A 12,830-nucleotide genomic window follows, 5' to 3' on the forward strand; every position below is an offset into this window, starting at 1 on the left:
AAAAGTGTCATGTATACGGCAACCGTTGCCTTTCACATAATACTCGTACATATAACTTTACCGATCAAAACTCGTTTGGAAAATGGTAGTGCCGGCATAATGAGTACGCGATTGTCGCTGCTTTGATTTAATGACTCGAAATAATAGCAGTCAATGCTATCACCGCACCGGGCACGTTCACAGGATGATGCTTTTACAATAGCTTTTTTTTTTTGCTTAGATGGATGGACGAGCTCACAGCCCACCTGGTGTTAAGTGGTTACTGGAGCCCATGGACATCTACAACGTAAATGCGCCACCCACCTTGAGATATAAGTTCTAAGGTCTCAAGTATAGTTACAACGGCTGCCCCACCCTTCAAACCGAAACGCATTACTGCTTCACGGCAGAAATAGGCAGGGTGGTGGTATCCACCCGCGCGGACTCACAAGAGTTCCTACCACCAGTAAATATAGGAAAGCGCAAGTTCAATAATAGGCCTCTTAAACATTTCAACGTTCAAACGTAAAATAACCAAGTGAGTGAAATGTATTTATTTCACCACTCTTAAACACTCTGTCTCAATTCTTCGCTTCTTGAAACTGAGCTTAAGATATTTTTAATGGATGTCGCTTTTGAAAATCAACGTTACCGTGTTTTTTTTATAGCATAGATGCGTGGCCGATTTCACAGCCCACCTGGTGTTAAGTAGTTACAAGAGCCCATAGACGTCTATAACGTAAATGCTGCCACCCACCTTCAGATATGAGTTCTAATATCTCAGTATAGTTACAACGGGTGCTACACTCTTCAAACCGAAACGCATTACTGCTTCACGACAGAAATAGGCAGGGTTTTAGCGGTAGGCAGCGGCTTGGCTCTGCCCCTGGCATTGAAGTCCATGGGCGACGGTAACCACTCACCATCAGGTGGGCCGTATGCTCGTCTGCCTACAAGGGCAACCCGTGCGGACTCACAAGAAGTCCTACCACCAGAACTTGAATACTACATTCGCTTAAGTAAAACACTTTGTTGATCCATCCGCACAGAGTCGTTCTTCAAATCATTCCTACAGTGAAAAGCCTGCGCGTGTGAGAATCATCGCATTATCACTAACATTGCGTAGTCAGCGGCCGAATTCACTACCATAGACTCACTAAATACATTAGTTATTTAGCAAATTAGCATTATACCTATAATTATAGTTAACCATCCATCATCAATTATAATTAACAATCCTGAGAAATAAAAATTAGCTATGATAAGAAACGGTAAAATAATAACGTCACTAAAATATGTTAGACGATTTAAAATCATCCTATACATAGGGAGCGATGACACCGCCGCATTGAGGTAATGGAGGCGCATTATTTTGTACTAATTAATTTATGATAATGTCCCGATAAAGGATTCGGTACAATAAATCTCTATAATTAGCCGTATTTCGAATTATTAAAATGTAATTATGATTTGAATGATGCCTTTGATACATTTTTTTTTTAAATTAAAGGTTCAGCGGTTATGTGAACTGAAGAATCAGATAGATCATTGGTTCGTGAAATATATTATTCTGATATTTGGGCAGTATTCGGAAATTTTAATTATTTGTTATTTAAACTACAATTATGATTTTGTTACGATTTTCTGAATCGTTGAATCATGTTTTTACTGGTAAATCTTTAACTTTAAAAGTGTAAACTATTCGTGACTTCGGCAATAATAGCGTGATAATAAAAAAATTAGTGAGATATATGTAAGAAGATATAAGAGAGATACCTATTACTGTAAAAGTGGTTTTAATTATGTAACTATGTAGTAGACGATGACTTAATATTCTCATATTTTTAAATTTACTTTAAATAATATAGAAAGTCTATTTAAACCCAAAGATTTTGTTCTAACTGAAAAAAATCAATATTTGTTTGTTCGTGTTCTATACGCTATTTAATCATTCGTAAGATCGCGTTAAAACTCAAGCCTCAAATAGTACGCATTCTCAGTTGTTTGCACTCTTGGCACAGTGGTCGTGGTCATCATTTCGGATGGTAGTGCGTTCATAAGTTTTTTTTTTTATTACTTTTGTAGGCAGACGAGCATATGGCCCACCTGATGTTAAGTGATCACCGTCGCTGATGGACGTAAGCAGTGCCAGGGGCAAAGTCAAGCCGCTGCCTACCACACGTCGTCATTCTTATTCTTAGCTGTTTGCACTCTTGTCAGAGTGGTCGTGCTCATCTTTTCCGAGATGATAGTGCGCTGCACAAGACGTCATCATTCCTCACGTACTGCGGCGGCCTTTCTTGTGCACTTGCCGACGGGACCGTTGAGAAGATACCTTTCTTTGATCGGTCCATCGTAACGGTGATCTGTCGGATACAAATTACATTAAAATTTACTTCAATCATTGCACAGCATACTTTGTTTTTATTGCTTAGATGGGTGGACGAGCTCACAGCCCACCTGGTGTTAAGTGGTTACTGGAGCCCATAGACATCTATAACGTAAATCCGTCACCCACCTTGAGATATAAGTTCTAAGGTCTCAGTATAGTTACAACGGCTGCCCAACCCTTCAAACCGAAACGCATTACTGCTTCACGGCATAAATAGGCAGGGTGATACCTAACCGCGTGGACACTCAAGAGGTCCTACCACCAGTAAATGTGCATGTACACATCATTTTAGATCCACATTATCGATGAGAAGCTTGTTAAAAACCCTGAACCTCTTCAACCGAAAAATATAGCACAACATGATTTACAAAGCAACTTTCAGATCATGTAACAAATAAAAACTTAACGAAGTAACGAAGCCACTTAAACAAAGGAGGGCCAACAGTCCGTGACGCTATAAACCAATAAAACATGTATATAAATAAAAATAACTGCCTTATACTAAATAATGTCCAAATACTTGGGATACATAGACTGTATATCAAGCTTGGGGTGGCTTGTCACACCGCCTGAAATATGGCGTCACAGAACATAAAATATACAACAAAAACTGTTGTTCTTCCAACAGTTTTGGCCCATATTAAGAACGAGCACAAACAGAATGTGGATTCGGAATAGGGTTACGGCTTTAACGATGAGTCGCTATTGTTTCTATTTAGTTTTTAGTTTTTTTATGAGCTTTCCTAAAACTCGACTAGGCAGCCTCGTGATGTATGAGAAATTGGTGGGTGAGTTATTTTAATAAGCAATTCTATTTCAGTTTTGTTAGGCAATAGATCAAACTTTACTTTTGATATTTTTTTTTATTGCCCTTGTAAGCAGACGAGCATACGGCCCACTTAATTGTTAGTAGTTACCGTCACCTATGGACTTCAGCAATACCAGGAGCAGAGCTCAGTCGCTGCCTACCGCAGAACCTTTGCAGAACCTTTGTTTTCATCGCTAACCCAACCCTAACTCTGCTTAAGAGTAATTTTGGTCGTCGTTCGAGCTTACCTAGCAGGAATATAGGGATAATAAAATTACCTAATAATAAATTGGTATAAAGTTAGTGCAATATTTTATTGTAGTTGAAGAGAGGTTGAACGTGTATCTGTAAGAGAACCTAAAGAATATTCGAGTAATTTTCATAAATTATGTAACTAACTACTCTATGAGATCACATCAATGAAAAGTAATAGATCTCGAAAAAATTATATTTCAATGAAGTCTCCTCGGTTTTTCTTATTCGAAGTCCTCTGCTCCGATTCGAGTGGAGTTCACAGGGTAATTCGTTATTTTTATTGTTTTTTGTTATTATGATTCTGTCCCCCGGATTACGCGGCGTGATGCATGGAGAGGCGCTGGATGCGTTTAATTGCCACGGACGCTTCCATTATGACGATAAATAATAAGATTACGGTACGAATAGAGTAGAGCTTCGGTTGTGTATGGAACTTCTTTAGTTAGTGAGTGTATCGTAGGTTCGGGGAATATAAGCCTTATGTATTTACCTATAGAGTGTACTTGTAGATAAATGCAGTTGATTTCAACGTAAGATTTTACCTCTAGCTGGAGCCCCTGGACACTTCAAGGTGAACGCCCTGGCTGACCACAATCTAAGCATCGAAATCTCAGCTACAATATAGGCTATAATTGGCTTTAATTAAAGAACATAAAGGCGACTGATTTCTATTAACTATTAATTAATTAAACTGAAAAATTATAAAGCACTCCCGACAATTGATAGTATCTTAATCATATGCCAGACATGGCTGATGTCCATGGCCACTGATAGCTACTCACAATCAGCGTAACCATAAAGTTGTCTAGCTTCAAAAACAAAAAGAAAATCAATCGACAAAATACTGACGACTTTATACACTTTTATTTTATTAGAACGAATTATTCCTAACAAAAAAATTATGAAACCGTTCTTATTCCAAAAGTGAATTTAAAAATACCATTGTTGTTAGAAAGCAGCAACGCTACGTCGTACGTAATACCAGAACTCCTCATTAGGGATGTCGGAATAATTGTAAGTACAATTCGTTCCACAAACATGTTGATAAAAAAATTAAATTTTAAAATAATGTGTATAAAGCATGCTTTTTTTCTATCATATTGATATTAAATGTGCTTTTGAAATATTTCTATTAGCTTGGATAGGCAACTAGTTCACATCACATTTAGTGGTACGCTTACTATTCATTAAATTGGAGTCTAGAAATTTGTTCGCGCTTCGCAAACTTTTTTTTTGTTGCTTGGATGGGTGGACGAGCTCACAGCCCACCTGCTGTTAAGTGGTTACCGGAGCCCATAGACCTCTATAACGTAAACGCGCCACCCACCTTGAGATATAAGCTCTGAGGTCTCAAGTATAGTTACAACGGCTGCCCCATCCTTCAAACCGAAACGCATTACTGCTTCACGGCAGAAATAGGCGGGGCGGTGGTACCTACCCTACTCACAAGACGTCCTACCACCAGTAAAAATATTATATACTAATATTAAGCCGGTTAAATTAAACCAACTGTATGAAACTTTATCGTTTCGAATTGACTAGCATAATAAAATACTAAATACTTTCTTACCATATATATTCAAATAGCTAAGATTCCGAAAGAAATAGAACAATTAGTTAATTAGTTAATATTTTATTACCTAGTTCGTATTTAAAATAGTGCAGTGATTATGATCTTATGTTTTCCAAATTTAAAACAAATTAATTTTAGCACACAGCTAATTTAATAAATAAATAAAAATATTTTCCTTTTAGGCAGACGAGCATACCGCCCACCTGATGGTGAGTTGTTACCGTTAATTTAATTTTAAGGCAAGTGTGGATTTTATATGTCTCAATCAATTTGAAAAAGTTTCGAGAAGCATCTGTGATACACACGGGTAGTGACTCTGAAAGACAGTAAAAAAGTTTGCCCACGATCTGGCCTATAAAATAAATAACCGTCCCAAGCAGTGTCCAATCCATCGAAGACATACGTCATCATCATGCCCAGCAGAAACAGATAGGAATAAGTACCCCAGTACTAGCCTGTAGCAGTAGCCTAAGATTCACAAAGAAATGCACGTCCTTTTTTATCTTAGGGTGTGACATTGGCAGAAGATAAAACAAAATGAATCATTGATACGAAGTTTCAACCACATTTTTTTTGTTATTTATTTAATAATCCAATTTTCGACCCGAGTGTACTTCTATATTATAAATCCCGTGTTACACTCATTTCCCAAACGATAATTAAGCTTCAGCCGGTCGTTGTACGCAAGAGGTGCCTTGTTTATTCCTAATATGCTACATTCGCATGATAATAACAAAATAAACTAATACTATTATTATGCACATCGAAATAACGTCTAAAATAGAATGTCTGCTTATGGACACTCATAATATTTGACCCCGGTATGACCTTTCATTTACTATAAGCAACAAAGTAAAGACATACATAAAAATGTGAACACTCGTGAACATACTTAATACACGATAATTTCGTGTCGCTCTTACATGTTGATATTTCCATTCGGACTAATCAGATTATTTCCAAAGATCAGCCTTTTTAAAAAACTGAAAAATTTACTGGTAAGTACCACGTCTTGAACCTGTGACCTCCAGCTCGTCCGCCCAATCTCTTATTGGGTGGACGAGCTCACAGCCTACCTGGCGTTAAGCGGTTACTGGAGCCCATGGACATCTAAAACGTAAATGCGCCACCCACCTTGAGATATAAGTTCTAAGATCTCAGTATAGTTACAACGGTTGCCCCACCCTTCAAACCGAAACGCATTACTGCTTCACGGCAGAAATAGGCAGGGCGGTGGTACCTACCCGCGCGGACTCAAGAAGTCCTACTACCAGTAAAAAAGAGATGTAGATGTACACCTAAAGAGCGCGCTGATCGCCCTGCTATTAAATAGATATTATACATACATGTACTAATAAGAAGCGGCCATATGCCTACCTTCCCAAGGCGACAGTTAAAAAAACGCATAACACACCATGAACATTAAAAAGTAATTGCTGCTATTTATCTTGAGTAATGAGATCGAAACGTAATTCAAATACGGCAATCGGTGTCTTCCCTTTCAAGCCAAATTACAAACTTAATCTGACAGAAGTTCTTAAATATATGCTAAATACACCCTAGCGCCTACTGCAAATTACTTCTTGCAACAATAAAACACTAGACTATTATAAACAGTGATGAGAAATAAATTAGCTAATCAATAACAGAAACGTTTTACAAAAAAAAAAACATTAACTTTTCCAAAAACCTCGGTAATTTAGATACATCTTTCTTAAAATTCAATTCAAGTTAACAGGTTCCAAACAAATCATTAATGTTATTATAGTTAACAAAACAAATGCAAATGCACCTAATTGCTACTATCTACTTAATTACTACTACCTACTAAGTGCTAATTTAACTTAAGCATTTCTTCACTCAGAAAAAGACAAAGATACAATACCAAGTAGGGGTAAACGAGACAAAACATCAATAATATCTCGAGATTTTTAAAAGCAGTCAGTAGTCGTTCTAAAGATGTCATTGTAGAATGTGTTCTGCGGTTTATAACATACATAAACTAACATTACTCTAAAACATTCGTCAGTCACGGGCGAGTAGTCACGACGTTAACGTGTCAACGTTAGAATGGGTACAAAACTACTGGACTTGGAAGCCATCCTGCTCCGTAACGAGCAATGGATGAAACTCGAAGAAGACTGGAAGCCGGTGGACCTGGATGAAGACAGGACAGAGGAAGACAACGAACCGGCTATGACGACAATGCTCAGCGCTTTGGACTTGAAGAAAACTACATTAGATTCTGCGCAGCTGTTGAAAAAAGTGCGAAGGAAAGTCGCGAGACAGCTATCCGATAAATCGATTATCGACTATAATGATTTTATACGCAATCTCCAGAATAACGAGACGAACGATCAACAGTTTTTCTTTGTAAGCGGCCAAATAATCTCCGCTGTCTCAATCGAAGAAATATGCAGAGAAATTGACGATATCTTCAAATCGATTGACAGACTGGCTTCAGCTACAAGCACCCTTAGGAACCGTAAGCCGGACGTGGTGCAGTGCAGCATCTCAGCCGGAGACTTAAGTTTTGACGATACTATAGACCAGATAGACGAAGAAAAAATAGACCAGTGTATAGAAGAAGCTTTCGAAGAGTTGAGTGGAAGTTTCACAAGTGTGTGCCAGAATGAAAACAGCCAGGAATCAGTGACGACTCTAGTCAAAAGGTTTACTTCTCTATTGAACAGTCCGACAGTACAGTGCGGTCCTCGACGCCAAAGGCAGTGTTGCAGCAGATTCCAGGAGTTGGCAGATTTTTGGAATAATCGCGCTTTTCACAATCGTTCCTAATTTAAGTGGGTACTTTGAGATTTTTTATTAAATAGATAAACTTCTGTAATATTATATTTTTGCTTGTCTCATAGGTGATTAGGTAAAATGAAATGAACAATTTTTTTATTACATTTTTGATTAACTATTTTTTTAATTAATACAATTTAAATTATTTATTAGTATTAGATTTATGAAATGACCTTAATATAGTTTTGGTAAATATTGTTAGAAGAATTTAGCTTTATACCAAATAATATCTATGTATGTTTTACATTAGTGTTTAGTGCAAGAAAAACATGTGATAGTTGTTAATAAATAAATGTAGTAGTTACTTGAATTTTCAAGCTTATTTCGAACCAGCGGCCCGCTGCGGCTCCGCTCGGGTCTTTAACAAAAATTTCAACGACGTTGTTTTGTTTTTTTTAAATAAAAGAACACTTATTGCGGCATAACTATAATAGTTAGACATATGCTGTCGCGACACTTTTTGTAAATAATAATGTGTTCTACAAAGTCATAGTACATTATTTTATTCTATCACAATAGATTTCGCAGGCCACGCGATGTAAAGAATATTTTAGGTAATTTTTTACACCTTGGATTACATTATTGGAGTTTTAGTAACGATCCCTAATTTTTTTCAAAAAAGATTATAGCCTATGTCACTCGGGAATAGTGTAGCTTCCAAACATTGAAAGAATTTTTCAAATCGGTTCAGTAGTATCGGAGCCTGTTCAACACAATACAAACAAACAAACAAATCTTTCCTCTTTATAATATTAGTTTAGAAGTATAGATTGTGATGAACGTTTTATGAACATGCAAAACGACGTACTGGTTAGCTTTAATCCAAACCGCTAGGCAGCACTATCCTTGTATTTCTGCCATATGTCACAAGCTCCATTTTGAAGGATGATAAAGTCGTAATAAAATACAGCTGGAAATTAGATCTAATGGTGAGCAGCGCCACCTTTGTGATCTCTAGACTCCGCACACTACTGAACACCATTCATTAGCTACCCATCCATGTAACAATTAATATTGGGATAGTAAAAATAATTTTATTAAATTATATCAGAGGATCTAGCACTAGTGACATTAAAATTGCTATCACTTTACTGGTAGTAGGACCTCATATGAGTCCGCACGGGTAGGTTCCACCACCCCGCCTATTTCTGCCGTGAAGCAGTAATGCGTTTCGGTTTGAAGGGTGGGGTAGCCGTTGTAACTATACTGAGAACCTTAGAACTTATATTTCAAGGTGGGTGGCGCATTTTCGTTGTAGATGTCTATGGGCTCTAGTAACCACTTAACACCTGGTCGGCTGTGAGCTCGTCCAAACAACTAAGCAATAAAAAAAAAAGATGAAGCAACACATAAGAGAAAATGTTTTTCATTATTGCTAAACCGCCATAGAATAGACGCAGACATTTTATAATATGAGTGTCATCGCCGATCTTGAGACATGAGAGTCGCATTAAAACAACGACTGTGCAAAATCTCAATTTATATATCTTTTAGAAAATAAAAAAAATTGCTTCATTAAGACCAGGCGTTGGCATCAAAACATGCCCCTATTTAACGACTATTTCATATCCCGTTTTTCTTATTGTCGCTATATCGTTGTCACTAAACATTATGGTACCTATTACTCGTCGACATTTGAATACATATTTTGTAAAATATTGAACGCGACATAAGCAGAACGATAGTATGGGCCGGCATCAACATCCTGCCACTTTAAATTTCCACTAAGAAAGATAAACTTCATTATTTTATAGAAACCAATACCACAGTATTTACTTATTCAGTAGGTGCTGTTAGTAAATGTATAAAATGCTCACCCTCACGGCTCGACTTAACTTCGTTTTTTTTTCTTTCGGATTTTAACCGCACCTTAAACTGCTATAACTTAGTTAAATGAGTTTTTAATTATTTTTCACGCAGACTTAGACGTAATGTAACAAAGAACTCAACTCAAATCGCCAGAGACGATACGAATCGCCATTCGAGATCGGACACCCAAATAAACTTGATTGGTTCGTGTTTTTCTCATATAAATACGTCCCCAGTGTCGGATAATCACAGTAACTCAATTAACGTCCTTCAGTCGATGCTAGCTAGTCTCTGTGCTCATAAATTGACAAACTGTCCAACTGTTCTGAACAAGCTGGAATAAGTTTCTGCTTCCGGTCAGTGCGCGAAACATATGGTGCATACGGGCTGAGATTGTGTAGTCCCTGCGGCATATTTACGAAAGAACATCAATAACGCTAAGCAGATTTAGGGGCATGTTTTGATGCCAACGCCTGGTCTCAATGAAGCAATTTTTTTATATTCTAAAAGATATATAAATTGAAATTTTGCACAGTCGTTGTTTTAATACGACTCTCATGTCTCAAAATCGTCGATGACACCCATATTATAAAATGTATGCGCTTATTCTACGGCGGTTTAGCAATAATGAAAAACATTTTCTCTTATGTGCTGCTTCATCTTTCATTGACTCGTTTTTGTTTCAATAAACTTGAGAAACCAAAGTTTCAAAGCTTTACTCTGACACCGGGAACGCGCTCATAGGCTGGTGTCATCAGTGCTTTTGATGCGATAGACTGCAGCTTCTAGTATATTTGCCATTTATTTCAAACCAAACTGTATGTAGCACGTATAAAGTGAGACAAGTATCAGCCAAATAAAAACAATTTTATTGCTGTATTGAAGAAACCGCCATGTTTCATTTTCTTGTTCTGCGCCCGTTTTCTGTATAAATGGGTGAATGACCTCACGTTACATCCGTGAATTGTTTATCCGAATGCTTATACATAACAATGTAAATGGCTGCATCACACCTTGAGAAATGAGGTCGAAATAAACATTTTATTAAGTAATGGCTGTCTCACTCTTCATTTCAATATGCGGGCTTTGAATATGATCAATATGACCAATAAGTCATGTAACTAAATAGCGTTTGCCCTCACTGTCTTTACTGGAAAAGATTGTGCCAGTGAATTTCACTTACGGGGAATAATAAAACAAAACAGCTCGATTTATTAATTTTTTATTGCTTAGTTGGACGAGCTTGCGGCCCACCTAGTGTTATGTGGTTGTCGGAGCCCATACAGACATCTGCAACGTAAATGCCGCTACCTGCCTTGAGATATGAGTTCTTAGGTCTTCATTTTTGCAGTACAACGGCTGCTCCAACCTTCAACTCGAAACGCATTTTTGCTTCACGGTAGAAATAGGCAGGGTGGTGGTACCTGCCCGTGCGGGCTCACAAGTCGTCCTTCCACCAGTTTATCGAGTGTTCATTGTATGTAAATAGAAAGTTCTAAGTGCCGAAGTGAATCAAACGCCGCGTTCTGCTTTCGTATAGAAGCCCGTGTGTTTACAGGAAGCCGTCCGTAGCTAGCTAGTATTCGTGATTTAGCGTACAACTTGGCCGGTGTCCTGTGAGGGCCGCGGACTCTGTTTGTGTAATGAACCATGAATTGTAGTGCGATGTCCACTGTACAGGTAATTAACTAATGGCGCTGTTTTCAAACTTAGTACTAATAAACTGTCTATATAATAAACTACTCTTTTAGGAGTATTTTATAAATGTCTTCAATCTTAATTAAAACTGGTATTTCTGTACCGTTTTTAATTTTTTTACGAAAGAGATATTAGTTCTGGCCCGGAGGCCTCTCCAGTTTCACCAGGACAGGTGGGCGAGCAGAGGCTCAGCCAGGAGAGGTGGGATTTGCTAACAGCTGCCCGAGCGCCTTCAAAGGAGACCTAACAACTCAAGGGCAGCTGCTTCGCGAATAAATCAACTACCAGATCGGAATCGCGACCCGCTGAAAAGATCCGGCAAGAAACTCAGCGGGCTGATGTTTAGGTTAAGTTGCATGCCGAACTCTTTGCCGAGTTCGACGAGTACGGCTACCGGTACTCCCTACTCCAAGTGTTAGAGCTGAAGGCGTCTAATGCAAGGGTTATTGGATCATCTGTACCGTAAAACGTAGCACGGGTAGGCCTCCTTCTCATAATTCATGTGAATGTAAGGATTACGATGAGCTACAGTTGCATTGGAGCTGCTGGATCATCAAAGACGTCATCGCTTATAAACAATAAATACACCTTTCTTGTTTCAAGCATTCCACGTGATTCTATTCTTCAACAAGAAATCTATTCGTTATATCGTATATCTATTCGTCAACAAGAAAAAGTACACAATCGAGCACAACAGATGCGGATATTAAACACTAGTATAGGAATGCGAAAAAGCCACCAAACAAATTAACAGATTCAAATATTTTATTAATAATAACACAGGAGAAACTACTATGATAGTGCTTTTTCCTATTTATTGCTCGATGAGTGAAAGAACCTATAAACATCACAAGGACGTGGTAGAATATCTAGGGAGTCCGCATGGGTAGGTACCACCACCCTATTTATTTCTGTCGTGATGCAGTAATGCGTTTCGGTTTGAAGGGTGGGACAGCCACTTTACTGTAAAAACTGAGACTTAGAACTCATATTTCATGGTGGGCATTTACATTGATGATGGGATGGATGATCTATGGGCTCCGGTAGCCCCTTAACACCAGGTGAACAGCTCGTCCATTTATATAAAAAAAATCAAGTAAATTGTTTAGCTTAAATTATATGAATTCAATTTAATACACACGCCAAAACCATGTTGCCAATGCATACATCGGCAACTTAACTGTGTCGTTTCGCAGTTAGCTGCATGGAACGGGACTAATTACATGACTATGGAACTCAGAGGATATTACAGGCATTATTAATAAATATGGTATAACCTGACTGAACAGAGAGAGCTCGTTTTGTCTCTTTCACTGGTATTTAAAGCTAAAATGCGGATAGTAGGTAATCCCGGCAATGAAAACAATGAATTTTGTTGTATGAAGGCTATCAGACAATTCGATAGGAGAAACAAGTCGATAAAAGAATTTAGTTTATTAATATTCAACTATTTTTCTCTTCGTTTTTCGCGAATCGTAACCGCAATTTAATTAAATAATTTTATGTTTTAA

General features: G+C 37.8%; 1 protein-coding gene across 1 annotated transcript; it reads left to right on the plus strand.

Annotated features, from left to right (window-relative positions):
* The first annotated feature begins 6,956 nt into the window (after positions 1–6,956).
* On the plus strand, positions 6,957–8,122 carry LOC114241597 (uncharacterized). Its single transcript, XM_028172458.2, has one exon. It carries the CDS (start codon positions 7,078–7,080, stop codon positions 7,801–7,803), a length of 726 nt encoding a protein of 241 aa, XP_028028259.2. The 5' UTR covers positions 6,957–7,077; the 3' UTR covers positions 7,804–8,122.
* The last annotated feature ends 4,708 nt before the right edge of the window (positions 8,123–12,830 follow it).

Source organism: Bombyx mandarina, chromosome 10 (assembly GCF_030267445.1).
Source record: "Bombyx mandarina strain Sakado chromosome 10, ASM3026744v2".
NCBI lineage: Eukaryota > Metazoa > Arthropoda > Insecta > Lepidoptera > Bombycidae > Bombyx > Bombyx mandarina.

What these genes read in the sequence shown, in the direction of transcription:
- LOC114241597 (XM_028172458.2), top strand. Translation starts at nt 7,078, where the DNA reads ATGGGTACAAAACTACTGGACTTGGAAGCCATCCTGCTCCGTAACGAG.